General features: G+C 42.5%; 1 protein-coding gene across 2 annotated transcripts in view; it reads left to right on the forward strand.

Moving 5' to 3' along the window:
• Nucleotides 1-14146, forward strand: part of Fastkd1 (FAST kinase domains 1) — a 28339-nt gene that overhangs the window by 13164 nt on the left and 1029 nt on the right. Inside the window, exons 8-13 of one of the 2 annotated variants that reach the window (XM_055600798.1) lie at nucleotides 977-1091; nucleotides 5164-5292; nucleotides 6872-7003; nucleotides 7513-7626; nucleotides 11211-11349; nucleotides 12444-12558. In XM_055600798.1, coding sequence (XP_055456773.1) covers nucleotides 977-1091; nucleotides 5164-5292; nucleotides 6872-7003; nucleotides 7513-7626; nucleotides 11211-11349; nucleotides 12444-12558 — 744 coding nt within the window. The remainder of the gene's footprint in view (nucleotides 1-976; nucleotides 1092-5163; nucleotides 5293-6871; nucleotides 7004-7512; nucleotides 7627-11210; nucleotides 11350-12443; nucleotides 12559-14146) is intronic. The other variant, XM_055600799.1, reaches the window with a different exon arrangement.

Raw genomic sequence — 14146 nt, forward strand, 5'->3', positions numbered from 1 at the left:
CACAGCACATCACACACAGGCACATCTCACACATACACAAGCCCAACACATACATGTGCACTCACAGACACATCACACACACACACACACAGGCACATCACATACACACAGGTATATTGCATACACACACACTCAAAGACACACATATATATACAGGCCCATCACATACACACTCACAGACACATCACGCACAGACATCACACACAGGCACATCACACACACACACACACACACACACACACACACACACACACACGCTCTGCTAGAACTGTGAGTAGGCATGGAGACTGAGAAGATGAGGTGTGCATGACATCAGCATTCCTGAGTTGTCAGTGCCTGTTTCTAAAGGTGAATTGGAAAAGCTCTGTATGGACCACACGAGAAGATGCTTACTTACAGTATCGCTGTTTTATGTATGTTGGGATGAGATCTTTATTTAGAGGCCAGTGTTTTTCATAATTGAACAAAAAGTGTCTCGCTTGCTTAGCTTTGTGCCCGACAGGTACTTGGATGAGTGAGTGAATACACAGATGAAAAGAGGTACAGTGCGTGTGGCCTTAGGTCCAACCCCCGGTACTGCCAGGCAGCATAGCTCACACCCATACTCTCAGCTACTGACCTTGAGTGTGAGGCCAGCTTGGGCTGTAGAGTGATACCCCGACTCAGAAGTTCAAAGGTAAAGAAAGTGTGGAAGAAAAATGCTGGTGGCTGTAACCTGTTCATTTTCAGTGAGTGATGGAGTCTAGAACAGGCTTTTCCACCTAGCACAATTAGGTTGTAGGTTGGCTGACTTTTTGTTGTTGTTGTACTAACATTTTACAGTCACGAATTTAAGTAAATCATAGCAGGATACAGAATTTAATAAGTGATACATTTGTAATTTCATTATAGGCATATTAGAAAGACTTCATCTAAGAAGATAGGTTAAAATGACTTTGCCGAAGTGTACACTAAATTTTTTGTTTCATTTATACAGATCCATCCCTTTTCAATCCTTGCAATTATTCTTCCATTCAGTGTTTTGAACTATGATCCACCTCAAAAGGATGAATTTTTTGGAGCATGTATCCAGCGCTTTAACTCTTACTTAGGTAAGTAAAGTGTTTGACAGTAGAATGAAGGAGTAGATGAGAAGACACTTGTAAATATGAGCTGAGAGCTGTCACAGTGGCCTTCAGTAACTGGGTGTTCTTAATAGCTGGAAATTCTGTACTAAAAATCTTTTAAGCTGGGTGTCTGCTGTATCTTTGTAATACTAGCATTTGCTGAGGCAGAAAGATTGATTGTTTGAGACCAGCTTGGGCTACAGAGGGGACTTGACAGCTGCTTAGGATAGACATCTATTTTGTCTGTTTGTCTGTCTGTCTATCTATCTATAATCTGTCTATCTACTTATCTCCCTACCTATTGTGTCTTGAAGGACCTGTCTCAAAGGAAGAAAAGTATCCATTTCTCTGAAACATTTTTAGTATGAAAATGTTAGACCTATGTTTGAACAAGGAACACTGAGTGGACTTGATGTTACTACTTTGTCACATTTGTTTATCTCTCTTGCTTACTTCCCCAGCACACTATTTCAGAGCTGTATTTCTGTACTGTATTACTGAAGCATACACCTGTCCCGAGTGATGACACTCTCTCGTAGCAGCACACGCTGTCAGCGCACTAGGCAGCTCCAGTGGTCCCTGAATTCCTTTAGAGTTCTTGGGTAAAGTCTCCTCAGTTGTCCCCCAGATGCCCACTCTCACGTTCACTTGTTGCTTTTGCTGCTTCTGTTTCATCTCTTGTAATCTATAATACCTCACCCACCGACACACACACTTTTAACTTAGTGTTCACTTCTGGGAAGAAGATTTTGGTTTTTTTCTGTTTTGTTATCAAGGTTTTCAAAAACCTATTAAGGTTTACATCTGTGTAGTAAATCCCCGGTCTAGCTTGAGCCTGCGCTATGAAGGACCTTTGGGTCCCCACTGTAATCATCAGGAGGGGCCCTGCCCTTTGTAACCGGTACGCTGGCACTATAGCCAGGAGAATGGGCACGGCCATGCACTACATACACCATTTTTAATTTTTGTCTTTGTTTTTCAAGACAGGTTTTTCTGTGTAGTCTTGGCTGTCCTGGACTCAGTTTGTAGACCAGGCTGGCCTTGAACTCCCAGAGATCTGTCTGCCTCTGCCTCCCAAGCACTGGGACTAACGGCATGCGCCACCATGCCTGGCTTCTATTTACACGATTTTAAAAGTTTCCTATTTCTTGACAATTTTGTTTTGTTTTGTTTTGTTTTCCATACTGGTAGGTTCTCAATTTGTAGCTCAGACTAGACTCACATATGTGTGTGTTTGTTGTGTGTACGTGTGTGTGTGTGTGTTTGTGTGTGTGTGTATTCTAGTGTGTGCGTGGCAGAAGACAATCTCAGATGTTGGTTCTTGGCTTTCCCTATGTCGAGGGTTTGCCATTGTGTACTCCGAGCTGGTTGACTCAGGAGCTTCCCAGTATGCTCCTGTTCTGCCTCCTCTGTCCCCCAGCTTTATGTGATTCTGAGGATCTGAACTCAGGTTCTCAAACTTGTTTGGTAAGCTCTGTTTTTACCTGTTTTACAGGCATCTCAGTCCCTGTCCCTTTTTTGTTGTTGTTTTGTTGTTTGAGACAGGGTTTCTCTGTATAGTCTTGTCTGCCTTGGACCACTTTATAGACCAGGCTGGCCTTGAACTCACAGCAATCCGCCTGCCTGTCTCCCAAGTGCTGGGATTCCAGGCATGTGCCACTGCACCTGGCTCACATCTGTCCTTCATTTTTTGAGGCATGGTCGGAAGTGAACATAGAGCTCACTGATGGGGCCAGATTAGCTGGTCGGGCAAGCTGCTGGAGTCCTTCTATCTCTATCCCTTGGCACTGGGTTCCGGGTGCATCCAGCCATGCCCCCTTCATATGTTGGTTCTAAAGATTTGAACTCAGGTCTTCATGTTTGTATAGCAGGCACCCGCCCTGAGCCATCTCCCCAGCCCCTGGCCTTAAAGTTTTGATCCTTGTGCTCAGCCTCTTTAGTGCTTGAGTGATAAGCCTCTGAATTGTCTTCTTGTTTTAGAAATGAACTTGTTTAATTTTGTCACCTCCTTCCTGTTTCTCCTTGGGTTTTGGTGGTGGTGTTTGTTTGTTTTATAATAGAGATTGGCTGTTTTATTGAAGATGTGTCACAGTACAGATTGTCTGGTTACTTTGGTCTGGCCTGGTCTTCCATCTCCTGTGTCTGTGTGCTGGTGGCTCCTATATTACACATTGTCTGCAAAAGTGCCTTGTGGTGCATACAATATATTATGGTTTGGACCCATTTTAAAATATTTTTTAAAAAATTTATATGTATGAGCCTATATATATATCTCTGCACCACTTCCTATGCCTGGTGCCCATGGAGGCCAGAAAAGGGCATTAGGTCCTCTGGTGTTTACAGATGGATATGAGCTGCCATGTGGGTTCTGAAGATTAAACTCGGATACTCTGGAGCGGGGGTTCTCAGCCTTCCTAAAGCTGCAACCCTTTAATACATTCCTCATGTTGTGGTAACTCCAGCCATAAAATTATTACACTGCTACTTCATAACTGTAATTTTGCTACTGCTATGAATTGTAATGTAAATATCTATGTTTTCCAGATGGTCTTGAGTGACCCCTGTGAAAGGGTTGCTTAACTCCCAAAGGGGTCATGCCATACATGTTGAGAACCACTAATTTAGAAGAAGTCAGTGCTCTGAACATCCAGCTTTCACTCCAGCCCCAGTTTTGGCCATTTTAATAGCAGCTTTCTAACTTAATTTAAAATTTTTACTTTATATATATGGGTGTTTTGCCTGCATGTCTGTCTATGTACCGCCCTTGTACCTGGTGTCCACAGAGGCCAGAAAAGAGTGTCAGATCCCCTGGGATTGGAGATGGTTGTGAGCTGCCAGTTCAAGTCTGGGGATTGAACCTGGGTTTCCTAGAAGAGCAGCCAGTGCTCGGACCTGCTGAGCCAGATCTCCAGCCCTGAACGATTAACATTTCTTTGTTTTTTGAAACAGGGTTGTTCTGTGTAGCCCTGGCTGTTCTGGACCTCACTCTGTAGACCTGGTTATATACATGTAGAGGTGAGGTCATGTCGAGGTGAGGTCATGTACATGTAGAGGTGAGGCTATGTATATGTAGGGGTGAGGTCATGTACATGTAACTGTGAGGAGGCTATCTGCGTTTAATAATGAGAACTGTGAAGTTGAAGGTGCCCAGTGAGTCTGGGAATGAAAGTCAGGTTCCAAAGACTTTGACAAGATAGTTTTGTCATTAGAGATGATCACTGTTAGCCGTGTGTGTGTGTGTTTAGTACAAGGTGGCCTCAGACTTGTTATGTTGTGTGTATTTAAGATTGGCCTTGAACTCCTGACCCTCCTGTCTTCACCTTCTAAGCATTGAGATCACAACTAGTATCCTAGCTGTTTGTCTCCATGATTTGGTCTTCTTTCAGAAAATAAATACGGCAAAGAAATCCAAAAGGAAAGATTTTTGTTGATCTGGTTTTGAAGATGGGGTCTCACACTAGCACAGGCAGACCTCCAACTGTATTGTAGCCATGCTGGTCTCAAGCGTGTGCAGTCCCCCTGCCTCAGCCTCCGAAGTGCTGAGATTTCAGCTGTGTGCTACACCTGTGGAGATTCTGAGTTCGTCCTTTCTGTCCTGTGTAAGAATTCTGTGCCAGTGGATTATGCAGTTTGTCCCTTTCCCTACATAAGAAGCTCTCCCCTTTAATATTTAATTTTTTGGGGGAGGTTTTGAGACAGGTTTTCTCTGTGTAGCCAAGGCCGTACTAGAACTCGCTCTGTAGACCACTGTGGTCTTTAGAGAACTCACAGAGTTCCACCTGCGTCTTCCTCCTGAGTGCTGGAATCAAAGGTGTATGCCCCCAGGCTGGGTCAACAGTACTTTTCTTTTGTCTATCTTTCTTACTCTGTCCCTACCCCAAAATTACTGTTGACCTGTAATGGTATAGCTTAATTTTGTGAGGTTGTGTTGATATGATTTGTTTTCTTTTATATCATTAAAAAAACAAAACAAAACTTGGCTCTATCTAAATGATTTACCTGTTTATGTGCATATGTGAAACATCTGAAGATTACAACTTTTAAATTTATTTTTTAGGTGCATTGGATCCTGGTACATTCGTGTTTTTTGGTTTTTCTTTGGCCTCACTTGAATATTTTCCAAAAGATCTGCTAAAGAAAATTTTTAACATCGAGTTCTTAGCCAGATTAGATTCTCAACTTGAAAGTATGTATCTACTTTTTACTTTCAGGATTTATTACATGAACTTTATTGCAAGTGTCAGTTGTGTCCATAATGAAACATTTAAAGGCTAATAACAACCAGAGGTGCCACCTGTAATCCCAGCACTCTGGGAGGCAGGTAGATCTCTGTGAGTTCGAGGCCAGCCTGGTCTACAAAGAGAGTCCAGGACAGCCAAGGCCACACAGAGAAACCCTGTCTCAATGCCACCCTGCAAAAAAAAGGAAAAAGGCTAATTATATTATTTCCTGTTAACAAAAGCATTTTATGATTGACTGGGAGTAGTTTAATAGTAGAATGCCTGCTTAGTATTTGTTAAGCTGTGGGTTTCTTTCTTTTTAAGCCATAGGTTTCATCTCCAGCACTTGGATTAGGAATGTGTTTGTGTACATATATATGAATATAATTATAAACACATATACTATACAATAGGTATGTAATACAGACATACATATATATCATACCTATGATTTTAGCATTTGGGAGGCGGAGGCAGGAGGATAAAGTATGAAGCTGACCAGGCCAGCCAGGGCCTTGTATTGAGATCCTGTCTTTAAAAAAATTATGAATATTATAGAAAGCTTGGAAAACACATAAATAGTATCAAAGTTAGATATTATTGCTAGTTCCACCACCAAGTAAATGGGGCTCTGCCACCTTTCGTGGGTGGAGCTCGCTTTTCCTTCTGTTTGTCCTTTCGTGGAGAGGATTGAGCCCAGGTTATCCTGCATGCTGATGAAGTACTCTGCACTGGGCTACACCCCACGTGCTTGGATTTCTTTTGGTCTCATATGCACATGTATGCATCAAAGTATGTTTCTAGATGGGTGGAGATCTTAAATTGCTTTTTTATGTTGCTGTTTTTCATTGAACTGTATTATGAATATGTCATATTGATGTCTTTTTTTTAACTTTATTTACTATTATCTGAAAGTAGGAACCCCCTTTATGAAAAATGCAGTGCTGTCTACTGAACCCAGGCCTTGTGCATGCGCTGTAGTCACGTGACTTTAGTTACATCCTGTGACCCTTGTTTCTTATTTTATAGGTTGTTTCCAATTCATTACAAATAGTGAGTGTTACACATGAACTATGGATTGTTTCCTTATGATAAATTCTAAAATATAGACTATCATAAAGGAAGTAGTGAAATTTCTTGGTAGTATTTTTTTTTAATGTAGCTTTAAAATTTATAGAGTGCAAAAATTGGTCTTCAGCACATTACCAAATGTATCAAGTTAAAAATGTGAAGCATGTGCGTACAAATGAAGAGACTCTCTCATGTGAGAGTTAAAAGTATTAAAGGTGGCCCACGCCTTTAATCCCAGCACTTGGTAGGCAGAGGCAGGTGGATCTCTGAGTTCAAGGCCAGTTTTGTCTACAGAACTAGTTCCAGGACAGCCAGGGCTACACAGAGAAACCCTGTCATGAAAAACTAAAAAAAAAAAAAAATATTTAAAGTATCAACCAGCAGCAGCAGTGGGGGTCATGACATGAAGAGTTAAACTGATTCTGCTAAGTCTGGTCTATCCAAATCCATACACTAATTTGTTTTTAATTTCAGTTTTACCTTCCACTCTAAGTGCAAGGGTCCAGTTTCGCCTTATGGAGTTAAATAGAGCAGTCCGCTTGGAGTGCCCCGAGTTTCAGGTTCCTTGGTTTCATGACCGCTTTTGTCAACAACAGTATAACAAAGGTATGAGCTTTCTCTTGGTAAGAGAGTATAGTAAATTCCAGAACAGATTATACGTTATAACAGGTAATACGTTATTATTTTCTCCATTAAGTCTAATGGTGATGGAGTTTCCAGCAGGGCCTAATGGCTGGTTAAATGCTTTTGTAAGAGAAATTCACAGGGATTTCTTAACTGGGACAGTGAACCACTTGAGAGCAGGCAGGTGTCTCCTACTGAATTTAGTGCGCTTCCACACGGATTGCACTGGACTCTTACTGTATTTTGTGTGTGCCCGTGGTTGCATACACCGGCACGTGTGGAGGGCAGAGGACGACTTTCTGGAGTCAGTTCTCTCCTTCCACCTTCACCTGGGTTATGGAGATTAAACTCCGGTCCTTAGGCTTTGGAGGTGAACACTTTTATGAAATTGCTAAGCCACTTGGCCAGTTCTGAGGCTTTTGGTAAAAACTTCTACTTTTCACTTTGTTGAATTTAGGAAAAACCTTTTAACTTTTTAAATTTTCCTAAAGATACTGGTGTTATGAATGGAGCACAACAACAGATCTATAAAATGTTAACAGAAATCCTAGGAGGACACAGATGTGTAAAGGCCTCTGCTCTGTCACCGTATTACCATACAGTGGGTAAGTCACTGGGAGAGGATCAGCAAACTTTTGAACCAAACTTTTTTTTTTAATTTGCAAGTTCTTTTTTTATTATTAATTAATTTATTTATTCATGTTTCATCCCATGAATAAATAAATCCCATGAATCCCTCTGTCCTCTCTTCCCAGTCCTACCCTCCCTTCTCTTCCCCCCTCCCCTCTCCCCTATTCTTCAGAAAAGGGGAGCTCCCTCCACCAACCCACCCCAGCTCATCAAGTCACATCAGGACTGAGTGCATCCTCTTTCCATGTGGTCTGCCGAGGCAACCCCGCCAGGGGGAGGTGATCAAAAAGCAGGCAACAGAGTCCATGCCAGAGAGAGCCCCCATTCCCCTTACTGGGGACCCACATGAAGACCAAGCTGCCCTAGGTCCAATCCATGCATAGTCCTTGGTTGGGTGCTTCAGTCTCTGCAAGTCCCTCTGGGCCCTAGTTAGTTAGCTCTGTTGGTCTTGTGGTGTTCTTATCCCCTCCAAGTCTTTTTATCCTTTCGCTCACTTTGCCACAAGGCTCCCTAGGCTTCCCCAATGTTTGGTTGTGAGTCTCAGCATCTGTTTCTGCTGGCTGCTGGGTGGAGCATCTCAGAGGACAGCTATGCTAGGTTCCCATCTGCAAGCATAGCAGAATATTGTAATAGTGTCAGGGGTTGGCTCTCTCTTGTGGGATGGGCCAGGCATTGGTTGACATTCCCTCAATCTCTGCTCTATCTTTATCCCTGCATATCTTGTAGGCAGGATAAATTTTAGGTCAGAGTTTTTGTGGGTAGGTTGGTGTTCCTCTCCCTCTAAAACTCTCGAGCAGTCTGGTCTAGTTAGAGGGTGACCTCTTCAGTCTCCATGACCCCTGCTACTAGAAGTCTCAGCTAGAGTCACCCCCGTATCTTCTGTCCTCCCAGAAGCCTACCTTGTCTTAGGTCCCTGGGTTGACACAGAAGTGCCACGCCCAGGGTTTCTCTTTTCTCTTGCCCTCTGATCTCCCACCTCCACTCTCCCCAGGGCTGATCCCCACCCTCATTTCTGTACTCCCTCTCCTACCTTGTTTGCTCTCTTCAACTACTTCTGCTGTCCATTCTATTTCCCCTTCTGAGTGAGATTTAAGCATCTTCCCTTGGGTGGGCCCTGTTACTTCTTTTCTTTGGATCTGTGCATTGTAGCGTGCTTATCCTGTACTATGTGGCCAATATCCACTTATAAGTGAATACATACCGTGTGTGTCTTTCTGGGTCTGGGTTATTTCACTTAGGATGATCTTTTATAGTTCCAGCCATTTACCTGCGAGGACCAACTCACTTTAATAGAGTCTTCTAGTTAGCTGGAACTTTAGAAAGGTTTACTGTTTGTAAAGATTTTTTTATTTTTATTTTATGTGTATAAGCATTCTATCTGTATGTAAGTGTGCTTAAGTGTAGCCTTAATATTCACATAGGCCAGAAGAGGGAGCCACATCCATGGACCTGGAATTACTGATGGTTATGGGTCCCATTGTGGGTGCCAGAAGCCAGACCCAGGTCCTCTGTGATGGCCAAAAGTGCTCTTCCTCTGAGCCATCTTGCAAGTCTCAGTGTATAATTTTTCAGATTTTTATCATGTAAATTTCTAAACAGACAAAGTAGACATAAACTCTCAAGTTCATTCCCATGGCCCAACATTGATAACCATCAGTATTGCTGTTTTAAAAAAAAAAATTAAAAGTTAATCTTCACCAGTGCTAAGTAAATCCTGGATTTAGGTTCATTAAACATTTCTGAATCTTCAAAAGGTTCTGTCCTGCTTTGACATGGCACATGCCTATGATCCCAGCTGCTCAGGAGGTCTGGGTAAGCCTGGGCAACAGAGCGAGACCCTATCTCAAAAACAAAGGAAAGAAAACCAAAACGCACAGAAGGAGTCTGGGGAGAGTGTAGGTCTTTGCCGCATGTCTCCAGCTGCACCCAGCCCCCTAGTTTTGTTTCGTGGGATTGCTGCATCCTCTAACACAACGAGGGGCTACTCACGCGTATTAATCGCCTCCTCAGGACTCCCCTCCCAATGGTGATCAACCTCCGGCATATAAATGTTGGGTAAGACTGTCTGTCCTATCTGCTTTCTATCGCCATGATAAATTCTATGACCAAAAGCAACTGGAGGAGGAGGAGCAGGCTTATTTCACCTTACAGCTTGTAGTCTGTCATCCAGGGAAGTCAGGGCAGGAACCCAAGGCAGGAGTGTGGAGGCAGGAACCGATAGAGCCCTGGGGGACTTAACCCTGACTGCCCCCAGGGGTGCATTTCTTCCAGCAGGGCCACACCTAAGCATCCTCAATAGTGCCTGAGAGTATGGGGAACATCTCATTCAAACCACCAGATAGCATGAAGCTAAGAGCTGTGGCGTATAGTCCAGTCCTGCAAGAAGCTGAGGCAGGAGGGTGACTTGAGCATTTGGGGTCCTTGACCAGCTAAGACACTTTGCAAGGCCCCATAGCTCAGAAACAAAATGTTATTCGACTGATTTTAATTTCTTAATCGTATACAGCCTTCGTGGTTGCTTCTTATATATTTATGATTCATGTGTTCAAGTTGGGATCCAAACATTGCGCTTGGTCAGTTTGCTCTCCCCCCCCCCCCCCCGTTCTATACTCCCCCTTCCTCCCTTACACTTTACTGGGAAATGTTTTTATCTTGCACCCTGTGGTTTGTTTAACATGCTCATGTTCTCTTCTGGTAAACCAGCAGTTAGAGGTAGATGCTTAATTGAATTACAGTTTTTATTTGTCTTTGACCAGACTGTCTCACAGATAGCTCTTTCTTACTGCATTGTATCAAAGGTCACCACACCTCAATGGGTTTATAACATTCTTCAGGCTGACTCATCTGTTCCTGATGAGCATTTGCCCTACTGACTGTAGTAGCCACTGCCAATCGCTTCTTGCCTAAGTCTAGCACTCACAAGGGAGGCCAGAGCAGCACGTTTCTGCACGTACCATTCCTTCTACATTATTGTTCCATTTTGTCTAAGAAAAATTATCTGTGTCAGCATAGTTCCTGTACATGCAGTTCATACAGGGAGACATGTCCTTGTTTTTACCAATGTTTGGGTGGGTTGTCTTAGCATCCTCCGAGTGATGAAAAAACTTAAAGATATTAAAATAAACTTTTTTCTTTTCAGACAGTCTGGCTTTGTAACTCATATGATCCTAACTTGTCATCCTTCGGCCCTGCCTCCCAAGTGCTGAGATTACAGGCGTGCGTCACTATGCCTGGTTTAAAGCAAAACTCTCTGATATGGTTTAACTTAGGTCAGTGTGGAGGGTAGCCAGCTGTGTTCTGTAGTTTAATACTTGCTTGGTGTTTATTTATTTTCAAAAAAAGTACCCTTGGACAATACCTTAAAAATAAGTTGGATAATTAGGGAGCTATATTGTTTTTATGCTCTTTTAAATCCATGTGTGTGTATATGTACATATACATGTGTGTGTGTGTATATATATATATATACATATATATAAATGTTTAAAATATACTTAAGCTTCTGAATGTTAGAATTGCCTAATTTATACTATTGATTCTTCATGTTTTTTAAAAATAGATTTTGAATGTATTTTGGATAAACAAAAAACCCCTGTTCCTTACGGAAGCCATAGCATAGCTCCGGGGAAATCACTGGGAATATACTGGGAATCAAATACTTCAAGAGATGAACCAACGCTTCCACCAGAAGCTGAGAGGTAATTTATATTTATAGTTTTATATTTATATTTAATATATTACATAAAATTATACATATGTATATATTATATTTATTTTAATTTATATTTATAGTTTTAGGATATTTTTTGAGTGGTTATCTTTGGCATTTATATTAGAGCATCTTTTATTAAGGGTTGGTGAGAGCCCCTGCCACTCAAACATCCCACACAGTTGCCTCTGTACTGTGCCTTCTCCCTTTGTAATTTCCTTCAGCTGTCCACGGGCCAGCAGTCTGTGTAACCAAGTGGTGGCCTTGTTGTCCTTAGCCAGGAGTGCAGTGTTCTTGTCTGGTTTCTGCACCCTTCTGTACTTTGTAAGAGCACTCAGCCTCTTCTGCCCTGCTGCTCTATTCACGTTCTTTTAGACCCTAGCTATGCTGCTTTGACTTCATGGGTAAATCTTTATGGAAGAAGCTATCTCATAGTGAATGTTGGACCAAGAAACCCACAAGAGCTAGATGTTTTACTAGTTTCTTTAAATGAAAAGGCTTGACAGTTAGTTACTAATTTTTTCAGTAGAAAAATAATTTGGGACTCTGTAGTGGGTGCCCGTCACCCCAGCACTTGTGGGGAGAAGCCAGAGGATCAGTAGTTCACGGCTAGCCTGTACTAATGTCCTTGTTGCTGTGATGAGACTCCATGAGCCACTTAGAGAAGGAAGAGGTTATTTGGGGCTTCTGCTTCCAGAGGCATAAGAGTCCATCACTGGCTGGCAGGGAAGCCTGACTGCAGGCAGGAGACAGACTAGGAATGGGTGGCGTTTGAAACCTCGAAGCCCACCCTTAGTGACATACTTCCTTCCAGCAAGGGCATGTCACAGCTCCCCAGGGCTCTCCAAATAGAGCCAGCAAGTGGGGACCAAGTACTCAGATTCGAGGGGGAGGCATGCATTTGAACCCCCAAACTGGCCTGCTTGATACTGTGTCTCAGAAGAGGAAGAAAATAAAAACCTGATTTATAGTCACTTAGCTGTTAGTTTATATGGAAACATTCTTTTTCCTGAAGGGTTTGTGGTTATTGGTTACTTAAATTCTCATTTTGATTTTGGAAGTAAATATTTTTTGTTTTTGTAGGATTGCTGTAGAATTTTTGGATGGAAAAGCCTTCTGTTCAAACATTCCTCACTTGAAGGGACAATCTGCTATGAAAAAACGACATTTGGAAATCTTGGGCTATCGTGTTGTTCAGGTATGAAACAGTCAGGTAATTCAGCCTCTAAAAAGGCACGGTGGGGCAGGTGTGGGCATGCACATCCGTAATCCCAGTGCGGTGTGGGCGGACACAGGTGGAGCGCTGGAGTCTACCAGCCTACCGGGAAAACCTTGTCTCCCGGGAGCAAGGCAGAGCGTGCTGGCGCAGGACACTGACTGTCTCCCTGCACACATGGGCATGTGTATCTACCATGTGCCTAACACACAAACACACATGCGCGCACACACACACAGAGTTTGGTGTACAGGCCTAATCCTAGCACTTGTAAGCCTGAGGCAGAAGGATCTCGAGATTGAGGCTACCTGTCCCACCTAGCAAGTTCAAGGCTAGAATCTGTTACATAGTGAGGTCTTGTCTCAAACAAATGAAGAGCTGGCCGTAGTGGCTCATACTTTTCAGTCCTAGCACCTGGGAAGCAGCTATAGATGGCTTTCGGAGTTTGAGGCTAGCCTGGTCTCTGTATATTGCATTTCAGTCCAGCCAAAGATACAGAGTGAGTCCTTATATCAAAAACAACAACAACAAACAAACAAAAACCATAAATAAATTTTACTGGTTTGCATATTTTTTATTTTGCATGTCGGACATTACAGACAGGGTTTTAAAAGGAAAAGGCTAACGTACCATACATAGGCTATGTGAGGGGACACGCTTCTGAGAGTTCAGAGGCCGTGTTTTTGTAGACTCTTGTAGCCTTCAGCAGACTCCTGCGGCCTTGCAGGTAAAGCTCATAAGCCCTCACTGCGATTTATATAGCTGCTGTATTTAAAGATTTATTTTTCAAATTACTTGTGTCTGTGTGTGAGTATGTGCATATGGGTGCAGGTAGCTGTGGAGGTAGGAGTCCCCAGGAGCTAGAGTTACAGGAAATTGTGTGCCTTCTGACATGGTACTGGGAATCAAACTCAGGTTCTCTCCAGAGTGTGTAATCTTAACTGCTGAGCTGTCTCTCCAGCCTGAGTATATATTATTGAAATTTATGTGTAAAATCACTTGATTTCAAATAAATAGTCAATATAAAAATATTTCAAGCTATTTTCTTCTACATAATTGTGCCACTTAAATCTTTTATTAACTTGTATCATTTCTTCAGAATCTGTTAGCAAGGTATATAGAAAAGCATTTTTTTTAAGTGAATTGAAACAGGAAAGTTTCAGCTTTTATTACAAGATGGCATAAAAGGTTAGCAAGCAGTGCCATTACTGTTTGGGAAGGGACTTGATCTCTTTGTGTAAACAGGCTAGCCTTTTAAGCATCAGAGCATGGCAACCTAAGCAGTGACATAAGCACATTTATTCCATATCGCTTACCCTCCCAGGCATGTGCACACGAATGCATAGTTTCGAAAATTAGAGCCCAGCAGGACTGCTTGAAACCCACTGGCAGCCAAGGGCCTGTGATAACGCTGTGGTTTCCCTCTTTCCTTTAAACATTTTTAAATCTATTTCAGTTTTTTAAAATTTATTTTTTATGTGTGTAGGTATTTTGCCTATTTATAGGTCTGTCATCACAGGCATGCTTGGGGTCCCAGAGGCCAGGTCAACTACTGCTTATAATCAGCTGT

This window comes from Psammomys obesus, unplaced genomic scaffold, assembly GCF_907164565.1.
Source record: "Psammomys obesus unplaced genomic scaffold, mPsaObe1.curated_primary_1811, whole genome shotgun sequence".
Taxonomy (NCBI): Eukaryota; Metazoa; Chordata; class Mammalia; order Rodentia; family Muridae; genus Psammomys; species Psammomys obesus.